The sequence below is a fragment of the Phyllobates terribilis genome, unplaced genomic scaffold, assembly GCF_046119375.1.
Source record: "Phyllobates terribilis strain yellow unplaced genomic scaffold, ASM4611937v1 Scaffold_1__5_contigs__length_1240528914, whole genome shotgun sequence".
NCBI lineage: Eukaryota > Metazoa > Chordata > Amphibia > Anura > Dendrobatidae > Phyllobates > Phyllobates terribilis.
The window spans coordinates 608,937,234-608,951,425 of NW_027362761.1; the positions used below are offsets into that span (position 1 = coordinate 608,937,234).

General features: G+C 48.3%; 1 protein-coding gene across 1 annotated transcript in view; it reads left to right on the top strand.

The window, feature by feature from the left end:
* The first annotated feature begins 2,292 nt into the window (after positions 1-2,292).
* Positions 2,293-14,192, top strand: part of ARID3C (AT-rich interaction domain 3C) — a 254,624-nt gene continuing 242,724 nt past the window's right edge. Inside the window, exon 1 of the mRNA XM_073683233.1 lies at positions 2,293-2,988. Within this exon, the coding sequence (XP_073539334.1) occupies positions 2,416-2,988 (573 nt within the window). The 5' untranslated portion in view covers positions 2,293-2,415. The remainder of the gene's footprint in view (positions 2,989-14,192) is intronic.

Genomic DNA, 14,192 nt, shown 5'->3' on the forward strand with positions numbered 1-14,192 from the left:
AATAGTGAAGGGTAAGGACAGTGATACTGATGTGTAATAGAGAGGGGTAAGGGCAGTGATACTGATGTGTAATAGAGAGGGGTAAGGGCAGTGATACTGATGTGTAATAGAGAAGGGTAAGGGCAGTGTTACTGATGTGTAGAGAGGGGTAAGGGCAATAATACTGATGTGTAATAGAGAGGGGTAAGGGCAGTGATACTGATGTGTAATAGAGAGGGGTAAGGGCAGTGATACTGATTTGTAATAGAGAGGGGTAAGGGCAGTGATACTGATGTGTAATAGAGAGGGGTAAGGGCAGTAATATTGATGTGTAATAGAGAGGGGTAAGGGCAGTGATACTGATGTGTAACAGAGAGGGGTAAGGGCAGTGATACTGATGTGTAATAGAGAGGGGTAAGGGCAGTGATACTGATGTGTTGTATTTCATGTGTTTCTTACAATTATTTTGTATTAAGAATATTTTTGTTTTTCTCCTCCCCTCCCCCACTCCTCCCTTTGCCCCGCTTCAAATACAATTTTTCATCCTCTTTGCTCTCCTCGTCCTTGCACTGCTTCCTGTTTTCTCTTCTTCCTTTTTTCTCTACTAATCAATACTATTGTTCCTTATACTTCTGTTCCTGTGAGCTCCATTTCTTGAATCCCTGTTTGCTTGATCCCCCTGTCTCTGTGTGCTTAATTTTTTGTATCATTGCGTCCTCATACACTTCTGTGCCTGCGTGTCCATGACTTGTATCCCTGTTTACTTGGTACTTCTGTCCCTGTGTGCTCGAATACCTATATCCATGTTTGCTCGATTACTTATATCCACAATTGCTTGATCAATTCTGTCTCTGTGTACTCAATCACTTCTGTCCTTGTATGCTTGATCCATTCTGGTCTTGTTTGCTCGATCTCTTCTGTCACTGTGTGCTGGATCCCTTTGGCCATTTGTGCTCCTTTTATCACTGTATCCTTGATCACTTCCTTCACTGTTCCTGTCTGCTTGATCCCTTCTTTTCCTGTGCGCTTTATCATTCTGTCCCTGTGTGCTGTATTATTTCCTTCTTTGTGTGCTCGATCTCTTCTTTATCTTTATTCTTGATCTCTTCTGTCCCTTCATTCTCCATCTCTTCTGTCTCTGTGCTTGACCACTTCTCTCCCTGTCTGCTGTATTATTTCTCTCTGTTTGCTCCATCTCTTCTGTACCTGTGTTCTTGATCACTTCTGTCACTTTATTCTCGATCTCTTCTGTAACTTTATTGTCGATCTCTTTTGTCCCTGCGTGCTCTATTATTTTGTTTCTCTGTGTGCTTGATCGTTTCTGTATCTTTATTCTCGATCTCTTGTCCCTTTTATCTTGATCTCCTCTGTCCCTGTGCTTGACTACTTCTGTCCCTGTGTGCTCTCCCCCTTCTTTCCCTGGGCATTTGATCCGTTATATCTTTGTGTGTTTGATCACTTCTGTTCCTGTTCATTTGATTTCTTCTGTCGCTGTGTGCTGTATTATTTCTTTCTGTGTGCTCAATCTCTTCTGTATCTGTGTGCTTGATCACTTCTATACCTTTATTCTCGATCTCTTCTGTCTCTGTGTACTCTATTATTTCATTTCTCTGTGTGCTTGATCGCTTCTGTATCTTTATTCTCTATCGCTTCTGTCCTTTTATTCTCAATCTCTTGTCCCTTTATTCTCGATCTCTTCTGTCCCTGTGTGCTGTATTCTGTCTTTCTGTGTGTGCTTGATCTCTTCTGTATCACTATCTGTGTGCTTGATCGCTTCTGTCCCTTTATTCTCGATCTTTTCTGTAACTTTATTCTCGATCTCTTCTGTCCCTGTGTGCTGTATTCTATCTTTCTCTGTGTGCTTGATCTCTTCTGTATCACTATCTGTGTGCTTGATCGCTTCTGTCCCTTTATTCTCGATCTTTTCTGTAACTTTATTCTCGATCTCTTCTGTCCCTGTGCTTGAGCACTTCTGTCCCTGTGTGCTCTATTATTTCGTTTCTCTGTGTGCTTGATCTTTTCTATCTTTATTCTCTATCACTTCTGTCCTTTTATTCTCAATCTCTTGTCCCTTTATTCTCGATCTCCTCTGTCCCTGTGCTTGACCACTTCTGTCCCTGTGTGCACATCCTCCTTTTTTCCTCGTTCTTCCATTCTTTTGTGTTCCTACATTGGCGCTATTATGTATCTTGTCTTCTCTTATCGCTCCTTGGTTGTTATCATCGTATTTTATGTATCCATCTATTTGTTCTCTCCACTTTTTTCATTGTTCTCATGGTTCTATTCCCTTCCTTTTCCTCCTGCCTCCAGCCGGCAACATTCTCAACCCCGACATCTCTGCCCTCACTCCTTGTATCTACTTCATCCCACCACAGCTCACCTTTTCCCATTTCACGTCCTTCCCAGTCCTCCCAGTCTATTTCCTCAGGTGGCGGTATGAGGCTAGAGGCAGTGATGGAAAACCTTCAGCGCCAGCAAGCTGCTCGCTTGGCCTTAGAAGAAAAATTAAGGCAAGAAAAGGACAGAGAGCTTCGATGTTTGGTGGAGTCCCGAATCCAGCAACAGGCATTGGCCATACGACAGTATCAGGCGGCCGTGAGAGCTGCTGCGGCAGCGGCAACAGTGGTCACTTCACCTTCAAACTCAAACACGATCAGTACAACCACCACCAGTACAACAGCTACAACCTCGTCAGCGTCGCTGAACCGGCCAACACTGATATTTTCACGGGCACCAGTCCATAAACCAGAAGAGGAGGAGTCCAAACACAAGAGCGACGGTGAGGAAGCCGACTTTGAAGATGAAGATCTGGACGATGAGGATGGAGAGGAAGAAGATGAGGAAGATTTAGAAATGTCCTCAAACATGCAACGACCCGATTCACCAAGTAAAGTTTTGCAAAGGGTCGGTCACTCTCAGATGCCAAACACCAGTTCACAGTCTCAGACGTTATCCCCTAATGGACAATCGGGCCATCATGAATGGACATATGAGGAGCAGTTCAAACAGGTAAGACCCATTGTCCATGTGCCTCTAACATTAGGGCTTATTCTGCTGCCCCTTGGATTACCTGTCATTGGCCTAAGACCCCCACAACATACGAGTCTAATGACAGCTCTGCTGATGGCTTCTTATAGGTGTCTCCAATGCAATTCAAAACTATTAGCTGTAGAAGTCTGTGGGGTGATGGATCCAGGGGTATGTTGACCAATGATGATCTTGTCCTCGCCTCTTAGGTTTGAAGAAATGCTCTGGTGGTGTGACAAAGCCAAGCATTAGTGTCTGTGGCCAGTGAAAAGTCTGTGATGTTGAGCAGTTGGCGAGGGTGGGCTCCATGGTGGTCTTTGGCTTTCCTGGTGGCCATTAATGGTGGAGATATACTTTAGGGTCAGGTTTAACCGTGAATTGGAGGCTTTGTCACCCTCCTGGGTGGACTAGTAATGTCATTATCAATGTGCAAGAGCAAATATTAATCTATTGGTCTATATAAATGATGTGAAAATACCGAGAATAGAAGGTGGAGCATTACGAGGTATCACAGATTCCTTGCTTCTCTTGGGTTGTGTGGTGGTTGTTCTCACCGGAGCGTCCGTGACCCATAGACCCAACATAATAATCAGTGACTCCTGAACTGGCTTGTCACATGTTAGTCAATGGAATATGTCCACCCATGACTGTTACATCAACTACTATGGGGACAATGAGACGTTTTCAGTAGTCTAAAGAGACAAGATGTAACTCAACACCTTCAGGCCCAAGAGCCACTTCTCCTCCTCCTCAGGTCATTATTCACTTTTACAAACAAACTAATGGAGGAATCATGTTTCTTATTGAAGTCTATGGAAAAGGAATGGAAAGGAGCAGAGAGATTAATGGCAGCTTTCCAGTAAGTGTTTTATCTCACCGGCAGGATTTACATCTAAACTGCTCAGTGCTTCTGTATAATGTCCTCCATGCTGCTGCTGCTTCTGTTTGTGTGTTCATTAGAGACAGGACAGGAGGATTCGCTCATTACTCTGAGCACTGTTTACGGGTTGGCTTCACCCACTACATCAGAGATGCTGGAAATGTCAGATACTTGTTAAGGTGCATGTTCATCTGTGAATACGATGGTTACTGGTTTAATATTAGTAAAAAATGGGGTCACTGAATTCCCACATTACATTACTGATCCTGTACTGATCCTGAGTTACCTCCTGTATTATACTCCAGAGCTGCACTCACTATTCTGTTGGTGCAGTCACTGTGTACATACATTACATTACTGATCCTGAGTTACATCCTGTATTATACTCCAGAGCTGCACTCACTATTCTGCTGGTGCAGTCACTGTGTACATACATTACATTACTGATCCTGAGTTACATCCTGTATTATACTCCAGAGCTGCACTCACTATTCTGCTGGTGCAGTCACTGTGTACATACATTACATTACTGATCCTGAGTTACATCCTGTATTATACTCCAGAGCTGCACTCACTATTCTGCTGGTGCAGTCACTGTGTATATACATTACATTACTGATCCTGAGTTACCTCCTGTAGATCTTTTATTATAAAAATGAAAAACATAACAATAATAATAACAGAAACATAACAAAATTAATAACCAGAAAATAAACAATGTAATGAACTGGTCCAGCCGCTCCCTCTCTCCTCACACACATATTATACATATATACACAATAATAACTACCTACACCATGACATCTGGTCCGGTTACCAAACAAATAATAACAATATAATAAACAATAACCGACAAATTATATACAAACTAATATATACATTCTTTTTTTTTTTAAATAAATAAAATAAATGCTAACTATACAAATATATACAAGACAAAACAAAACCCCCCACACTCGAGCCCACCAGTCCCTCCCCGGCACTGACCTGAATGCTGGTCCTTCGCCTCATGCCTCAGTCCATGTCCAACGTCCATAGGACAGATCAGGCAGTGCCAGTTTTTCACCCAAATAACCAGTGTCCCACAAGATGAACCCACCTCCCCCCTTTTCCCACCACCCAACCTAACACCTCCACCCAAACCCATATATACAATATATACAGAAACAAACAATACAATAACCACAACTGACAAAGCCCAAGTTCAGCGCCTGCAGCCTTACATCACTGTCTACTGATCAAAAACAAAACAAAAATCTATGGTGTCAGCAGCAGCAGCCCACCACCAGGAGAGGAGATGACCAGACTAGGGCACACTAAAAGAAAAGCCCCTCCAGAGAAGAGCGGCCCTCCGTGTACCCAGTCTCTCATACTCCAGAGAACGCACCTTCCCCAGGTCACCGAGTATGGTCCTAAACACATCGTCCACTGGGAGGATTTTCCGCTGCGTCGATACTAAGCACTGTGCGTTCCACGTGTGATACCTAACCACTGCGCTAACTAGAAATAAGGTGCAGCGGTCCCGACCACCCAGGTCCCCGAATGCTCCATAGGCCCATTCCGCATAAGAGAGACCGGCCAGCCGGGGCCAGCCAATGGAGGCGCCCACCCTGTTGTACACCTCTGTGTTAAAGGGACAAAGAAGCAAGAAGTGGTCCATGCTTTCAAGCATGGTACCACAATGCTCCCGAGGACAGTTCCTGTCCTCAGAGCTCCTACACTTCAGATTGTCCCTCACACACAGTTTCCCATGGAAGCAGCGCCAAGCCAAGTCCCAAACCTTCGAGGGGATCCTGATAGAATTCAAAAGATGCAGACCCACCCCAAGATCCCGACTTGGGCAATCCCTGAGCGCCAGAGGCCTCTGAAAATGGGTCAACAGAACCCTTTTGTCAAGGAGCTTCCTTGGCAGAGTCCTGACCTCCCACATTCCCAGACCCCACCGGCGAATTACCTTCAGAACCACGGTAGCGTAAGCCGGGAGATGTCCATGCGGTGTGCGGAGATCCTTCACTTGCCCTCCTGTCTCCCATTCCTGGAAGAAAGGCTGAAACCATCCCTTACAGGAGAATACCCACGGAGGAGCCCTCTCTTTCCAGAGGTTTGCAATATTGATCTTAATGAAGGTATTCACAAGGAATACCACAGGGTTGACCATACCCAACCCTCCTAGTCTCCTCGTACGGTAAGTAACCTCCCTCTTGACCAGGTTCAGTCTATTCCCCCATAACAGTTGAAAGAACAAACTGTAGACCCGAGTCCAGAGAGGCTCTGGCAAGATGCACACACTGCCCAGATAGATCAGCAAAGGGAGCAGGTAAGTTTTGATCAGGTTTACCCTTTCCCTTAGGGTCAAAGACCAACCCTTCCATTGGTTCACCTTCTGAGTGGCGATCTCTAGCCTGCTGTCCCAATTTTGTTTGGGGTAATCCCCCTGACCAAATTCGATGCCAAGAACTTTTGCAGAGACTTTGGGTTCTGGAAGGGTGTCCGGGAGATCAAAACCAGGATCTCCTCCCAGCCAGAGACTCTCACACTTATCCCGGTTGATCTTAGACCCGGATGCCTCCAAGTAGCGATTTACCTCTGACATCAGCCATTCTGCCTCCCCATCAGAGGAAACAAAAACGGTGACGTCATCGGCATACGCCACCACTCTCAGAGTGGCTTCCGGTGCTGCCCGGTCCATCCCGATCCCAGCTAACGGTCCACGCTCCACCCTCCTAAGAAGTGGGTCAATCGAAAACGCGTACAGTAGCGGGCTCAAGGGACAACCCTGGCGAACACCACACCCAACCTCAAAAGAGCTGCCAATCCAACCGTTCACAAGCGGGAAACTCTCTGCCCCAGCGTACAAGGTCTTAAGCCAATCATCGAACCCCCCCGGCAGGCCATACCTCAGAAGGACAGACCAGAGGTACTCATGATTAACCCGATCAAACGCTTTTGCCTGGTCCAATGACAGCATGTACCCCTTCCAGTGGCCAGCCCTACCCTGCTCCACCGCCTCTCGGACACAGAGTACAGCACTAATTGTACTGCGGCCCGGAACAGAGCAATGCTGGGCCCCCGAAAGGAGCTGGGGTGCAAATTTCACCAGCCGATTAAACAGCACCTTTGCCAAAACCTTCCTGTCTGCATTGAGAAGCGCTATGGGACGCCAATTCTCAATGCAAGATGGGTCCTTACCCTTTGACAAGATGATCAGGGCAGACCTCCTCATTGACTTTGGCAGAGTGCCCGAGGAAAGACACTCATTGAAAACTTCAGTCAAGAGGGGAACCAAGGCGTCCTTAAAGGTCTTATAGAATTCAGATGTTAAGCCATCCGAACCGGGAGATTTCTTCAGGGCAAGCCCTTCAATCGCCAACTTAACTTCCTCTTCCCTGATCATCTCTGTCAAAACGCCAAGAGAGGGGTCTACCCCTGGTTCGGAGACGACTTCAGCCAGAAAAGCCGACATCTCATCCCAATCCAGATCCCTCTTCCCCAAGAGGTGCGAGTAGAAGGATCTGACGACCTCCAGGATCCCCGATCTGGATCTTTTCAGGGATCCCGCAGTGTCAACCAGTCCTGTAACAACTTTACTATTCACTGACATCTTGCAGTTTCTGTAAGGGTCGGGCGAGCGGTACTTCCCGTAATCCCTCTCAAAAACCAAAGATGCGTGTCTATCATACTGACACCTCATTAGCAAAGATTTCACTCTGGAGATCTCCTCGCGGCTACCTCCAGTTGAGACAAGATGCTCGAGTTTCCTCCTCAGGCCCTGATACAGGCGATACCTGTCCAGGCTCCTGAGGCTCGAGAGCTGGCGGAAGAATCTCGCCACCCTTTTCTTAAACATCTCCCACCACTCTGACTCACTACTACAAAGATCCAGTAAGGGTACCTGGCTCTGAAGAAAATCCTCAAAGCACTGTCTTATCTCCGCTTCTTCCAAGAGAGACGAATTGAGCCTCCAAAAGCCTCTTCCCATCCGGGGGGTCTCTGTAACATTCAGGGAAAACAAAATCATACAGTGATCGGAGAACTCCACCGCAACAACAGATACTGCTGAAGAGACGGCTTCCTCCTTTAAATAAAACCTGTCTATCCTGGACCTACAGTTACCTCTATGATAGGTGAACCCCTCGTGGCCTGCGGTGTGCCGGATGTGGACATCCACCAGGCGAGCCTCACTAGCTATACTATTAAGGGCGACGCTATCATAAGTCAGCTTGTCTCTGGAACCTCCTCTATCCCGGGGCCTCGTGACAGTATTGAAGTCCCCTCCAAAGACGACCTGCCGACTCGTAAAAAGGTAGGGCTTGATCCTCGTAAAGAGACACTTCCGGTCCCACTTAGATTGGGGACCATAAATGTTAATGAGCCGAAGCTCCTGTCCCTTCATGAGGACATCTAATATCAGGCACCTCCCCATTTCTAACTCAATAACCGGTCGGCATTCTACTGGTGCGGTAAAAAGGACCGCCACTCCGCTATACGGCTCGGCCGTAAGAGACCAATAGGAGGGCCCGAGTCTCCACTCCCTCTTAGCTATAAACACCTCTGCCATATTTGGCAGCCTGGTCTCTTGCAAAAAGAAAATGTCAGCTTCAACCCGGCTGAGAAAATCAAAGGCCGCAAATCTAGCCATATTTGACTTAATGCTGGCGACATTAATGGAAGCCAGCGTCAACGGAGTGGGTACCGCCATCATTGGTGATTGAGTTAGATGGCTTTCTTCTTCCCACTCCCCTTACCCTCTGCCTCAGAGGAGGAATCCTTCCCCCTCTTTAATGACACAGAGGTGTCCATTCCCACATTTTTACTTCTTTTCTCGTCCTCGTCTCCGGACTCTGGGCCAGTCCCTCCCCCCAAGGACCCTGCATCCCCAGGAGAAGGAGACTCGGCGCCCCCTGTAAGCTCCGCTGAAGCCGGAACCTCACCCTCGGCCTCCTCCTCAGAGGAAGAGATGTTATCAAGGGCTTGGAAACAGTTAGAAAGACCAACCAGAGGGGAGTCGGTTTTACCTTCCTTAGGTACCTTGGTCAGAGCGGGAGAAGATGTTTTATCTCCCTTCTTTTTCTTCTTTTTGGTGCCGAGCTTACGCTTGTTCTCTAGCCACCGCTTATTATCCTCATCCATACTTTCATAATGGGAGGATTCTGAAGCAGAGGCAGTTTCCTACCTGTGGATCCTCCTGACCTCCTCATCCAACTCATCATCCCTCGGGGCCTCAGCAGCAACACTGGCATCCAGGACAGGGGCTGCCCCGGTAGTCTGGGGCTCGCCCCGCTCCCTCTCCTGTCTGCGCTTGTCTAGACGCCTCAGCTGGGCAGGCGTCTTTTTATTGCTTTTCTTCCCTGGCCCCTCAGCTCCCCCACCCCTGCTAGTCCCCTCCCCAGCAGAATCGGCCTCACGGCTTACTCCCACCGGGGTCTCGACTGCATTAGCGAAGGAGCGAGGACAACGGCTGAATGGGTGACCTAACTCACCACACAGGTGGCACCTAATCTCCACACAAGAGGCGGCAAGATGGCCGACACCCCCACACAACGCACATTTCTGCACGGTGCAGTTTGCACTGAAGTGTGTGGGGTCGCCGCACCTGTGACAGAGCTTCGGTTGCCCCTGGTAGAAGACCAGGATACGATCCCTACCCAGGAAGGCAGACGATGGAATGTGGGCAACCGTACCACCTGAACGCTTAAGTTTTACCATAAACGTCCAGGCCCCTGACCAGATACCAAACTCGTTGCGGTTTTTCTTTGGCATCTCCACCACCTCTCCATACCGACCAAGCCACGTCATGATGTCATAGCAAGAAAGCGACTCGTTACGAGTCATCACGGTCACTTTCTTGATCTGGTTTTGGCGAGACATTGCCTGAACGGCAAAGTCTCGCCAGCCGGGCTCATTTTTTGCCAGCTCATAATTCGCCCAGAAGAGCTCAAGCCCCTCCGGCCGAACAAAGCTGATATCAAACTCAGGCGTGGAATAGGGATGTATCAAGGCGTAAATGTCAATCGCCTTGAAGCCCATCCTCAGCAGGAGCTCCACAACTTTAGACCTTGGAGGACATGCATCACTACCCCTCCACCGAAGACGGACCACATTCCTACGCACACTGCCTGGCCCGGCTGTTGGGAGGGACCACACTGTATCCCCCCCTTTTTGCTCTCGGAAGGCCCCGAGGCCATGCCTCTCTATCCAGAAGGATAGATCAACCACTCGACCCTCTACCATTAGTGATCTCTCCCCCTTCTTTAGAGCCTCCAGAAGGCGCCGTTGCAACATGCCGTCCCCAAAGCCCGGAGACAAGGAGGATGCCCTATTTGCCCCGGAGGTGACACTGGCATAACTCTGGACAGGTGTTGCCACCCCCGGGGGGGCAACCGGACCAGTGACCACATCAGCCCGAACAGCAACACCATTACCCACCTCCATCTCACCCTCCACCAAACCAGCAACCACACCACTAGACAATGAATTAGCCTCATTCACCCCCACCACCACATTCATTCCTGCTGGACCAGTAACAATGGCGGATGACATTTTGACCTCTGCATCAGGCACAAGGGGCTCAGTCACCTCCATAGAACTGGAGGCGACCTCACCCCCGGTCTTATGTGTGCCCTCCACATCATTGGTCGGTAATTTCCGCTGTTTGGCATTCGGAATAATGTGCCGCTGATCTTTAGATGTTGTTAGGCGCCGCTGATCTTTAGCATCAGGATCTTCCGGACCAGCGACGCCAACACAGAATAGCACTTTGGTGGGAGGACCGGAACGCTCAGCCCCAACTGCCCCCTCACACTGCCGCCGCTTCTCAACTAAGTGATCAGCGGCAACAGCATTTAGAGGCGCCGAGGCTACCGGAGCTGCCCCCGACACCGGTCTGCTTCCCCTCCCACTGAGGAGCGCACCACAGCATCGTGGCCTGATGGAACGCCCGCCGCCGGGCCGCCCTCACTGTCCAGCCTCTCGGCTGATGCACCTCCTGCTACGTCCCCACTACTACAAGCAGAGACGGAGCTCTGCGCCTCACTACCGCACTCTGTAATCTCCCCACGCCTTTGCACCGGATCCACAGCAGAACCCGGGCTGGGCTGGGCAACGGGGCTCATACAGCGAGCTGAGCCTGCCGCCGACTCATGGGGTACAGGGAGGGGGGCATATACGTATCTTACCGCCTCCTGCAGCTTTGGCTTGGTCTTCTTTGCCTTTTTGTGGCCCCCAGGTGCCTCTTCTGGTAGATCGTCACCAAGATGGAAGTTTTGGAGGCACACTGGGGACTCCAGGAGCTTAATCTCCGCCATTAGCGCCCCTCCCTGGCCGCTGCTGTCACTGTCCTCCCCAGAGCCGGCAGAACTGCGACCGGATGTCACTGTCATCTGTCCTGCAGGGAGCTCGCTGCACGTGGCCTCCGGGTGACTTTGCAGGCTGCCAGGTGGGGCTTCCTGCTGGTCATCATAACTCTCATCATCCACCTGGCTCTCAGGCTGCAGCCCCATCTGCCTTTGCTCTCTGGTATCAGCCATTTCTCAAAAGCGGTCTTCATTTATTAGTTTTTCTTTGAAATGACCACTCTGCTCCCTGATGTCAGCTTTCCTCAGTTCAGACTCCCGGGGTCCCTGCTGCGTCTACCCCCCCTCAGGGAGGTCGGCCTCACCTCCGTGAGCACTCAGCTTTCCTCCGGAAGGAGCGCCATCTTGCACGCCGCTGTCAGGCTTTTCCTCCATGCTGGAAGCCTTGCGGCTTCTGGGGATCTCCACAATCCCGGGGGGAGTAGGAGCCACATTGCTGCGACTCCTGGTGCAGCGTCTCACCCCCGAGTCCTCTGATGTGCAGGCCGGTTGCTGGTTTCTTCTGCCCCCCGCCGGCCTGGTTCGGGAAGCAGAAGCCTGGGACTTGGCTCCTTCACTCATCCCAGAAACCAGCTCTCCCTCAGGGAAAGAGAGAGAGTAGGTCCCCAGATGGAGAGGTGTTGGTTCTCAGAGATCAGGAGCTCACAGCAGGATCTGCAGCCACCACACCCGTAATCACCACACTGACTAGCAGCTGATCAGAGCTGCACCCAGTATGCTGCTGGTGGAGTCACTGTGTGCATACATTACATTACTGATCCTGAGTTACATTCTGTATTATACTCCAGAGCTGCACTCACTATTCTGCTGGTGCGGTCACTGTGTACATACATTACATTACTGATCCTGAGTTACATCCTGTATCATACCCCAGAGCTGCACTCACTATTCTGCTGGTGCAGTCACTGTATACATACATTACATTACTGATCCTGAGTTACATCCTGTATTATACTCCAGAGCTGCACTCACTATTCTGCTGGTGCAGTCACTGTGTACATACATTACATTACTGATCCTGTACTGATCCTGAGTTACATCTTGTATTATACTCCAGAGCTGCACTCACTATTCTGCTGGTGCAGTCACTGTGTACATACATTACATTACTGATCCTGAGTTACATCCTGTATTATACTCCAGAGCTGCACTCACTATTCTGCTGGTGCAGTCACTGTGTACATACATTACATTACTGATCCTGAGTTACATCCTGTATTATACTCCAGAGCTGCACTCACTATTCTGCTGGTGCAGTCACTGTGTACATACATTACATTACTGATCCTGAGTTACATCCTGTATTATACTCCAGAGCTGCACTCACTATTCTGCTGGTGCAGTCACTGTGTACATACATTACATTACTGATCCTGAGTTACATCCTGTATTATACTCCAGAGCTGCACTCACTATTCTGCTGGTGTAGTCACTGTGTACATACATTACATTACTGATCCTCAGTTACATCCTGTATTATACTCCAGAGCTGCACTCGCTATTCTGCTGGTGTAGTCACTGTGTACATACATTACATTACTGATCTTGAGTTACATCCTGTATTATACTCCAGAGCTGCACTCACTATTCTGCTGGTGCAGTCACTGTGTACATACATTACTGATCCTGAGTTACCTCCTGTATTATACTCCAGAGCTGCACTCACTATTCTGCTGGTGCAGTCACTGTGTACATACATTACATTACTGATCCTGAGTTACCTCCTGTATTATACTCCAGAGCTGCACTCACTATTCTGCTGGTGCAGTCACTGTGTACATACATTACATTACTGATCCTGAGTTACATCCTGTATTATACTCCAGAGCTGCACTCACTATTCTGCTGGTGCAGTCACTGTGTACATACATTACATTACTGATCCTGAGTTACATCCTGTATTATACTCCAGAGCTGCACTCACTATTCTGCTGGTTCAGTCACTGTGTACACACATTACATTACTGATCCTGAATTACATCCTGTATTATACTCCAGAGCTGCACTCACTATTCTGCTGGTGCAGTCACTGTGTACATACATTACATTACTGATCCCGAGTTACCTCCTGTATTATACTCCAGAGCTGCACTCACTATTCTGCTGGTGCAGTCACTGTGTACATACATTACATTACTGATCCTGAGTTACATCCTGTATTATACTCCAGAGCTGCACTCACTATTCTGCTGGTGCAGTCACTGTGTACATACATTACATTACTGATACTGAGTTACATCCTGTATTATACTCCAGAGTTGCACTCACTATTCTGCTGGTGCAGTCACTGTGTACATACATTACATTACTGATCCTGAGTTACATCCTGTATTATACTCCAGAGCTGCACTCACTATTCTGCTGGTGCAGTCACTGTGTACATACATTACATTACTGATCCTGAGTTACCTCCTGTATTATACTCCAGAGCTGCACTCACTATTCTGCTGGTGCAGTCACTGTGTACATACATTACATTACTGATCCTGAGTTACATCCTGTATTATACTCCAGAGCTGCACTCGCTATTCTGCTGGTGTAGTCACTGTGTACATACATTATAATAATAATAATAATAATAGTTTATTTTTATAGCGCTATCATATTCCGCAGCACATTACAAATTTTAGGGGGGACATATACAGACAATACAAAATAAGCATATCTCATATCGAAAGGAGTGAGGACCTTGCTCGCGAGCTTACAGTCTATGAGGAAATGGGGGAGACACAAAAGGTAAAAAGTACATATATTGTATAATGCAGCCTTGATTTACTAAATAGGATAAATAATAATACATGGACTGGTCGCCAGCCAGTATGTGTGCAGTCCTGACTGAGGCTATTATGTGCATGGTTGGTATGAACCCGAAGTTGAATTAGATTTTAATATGGGGGAAAACTGTGACGGACAGATAGTGTGTGGAGGCGATACTCCAGTCTAAAGAAATGTGT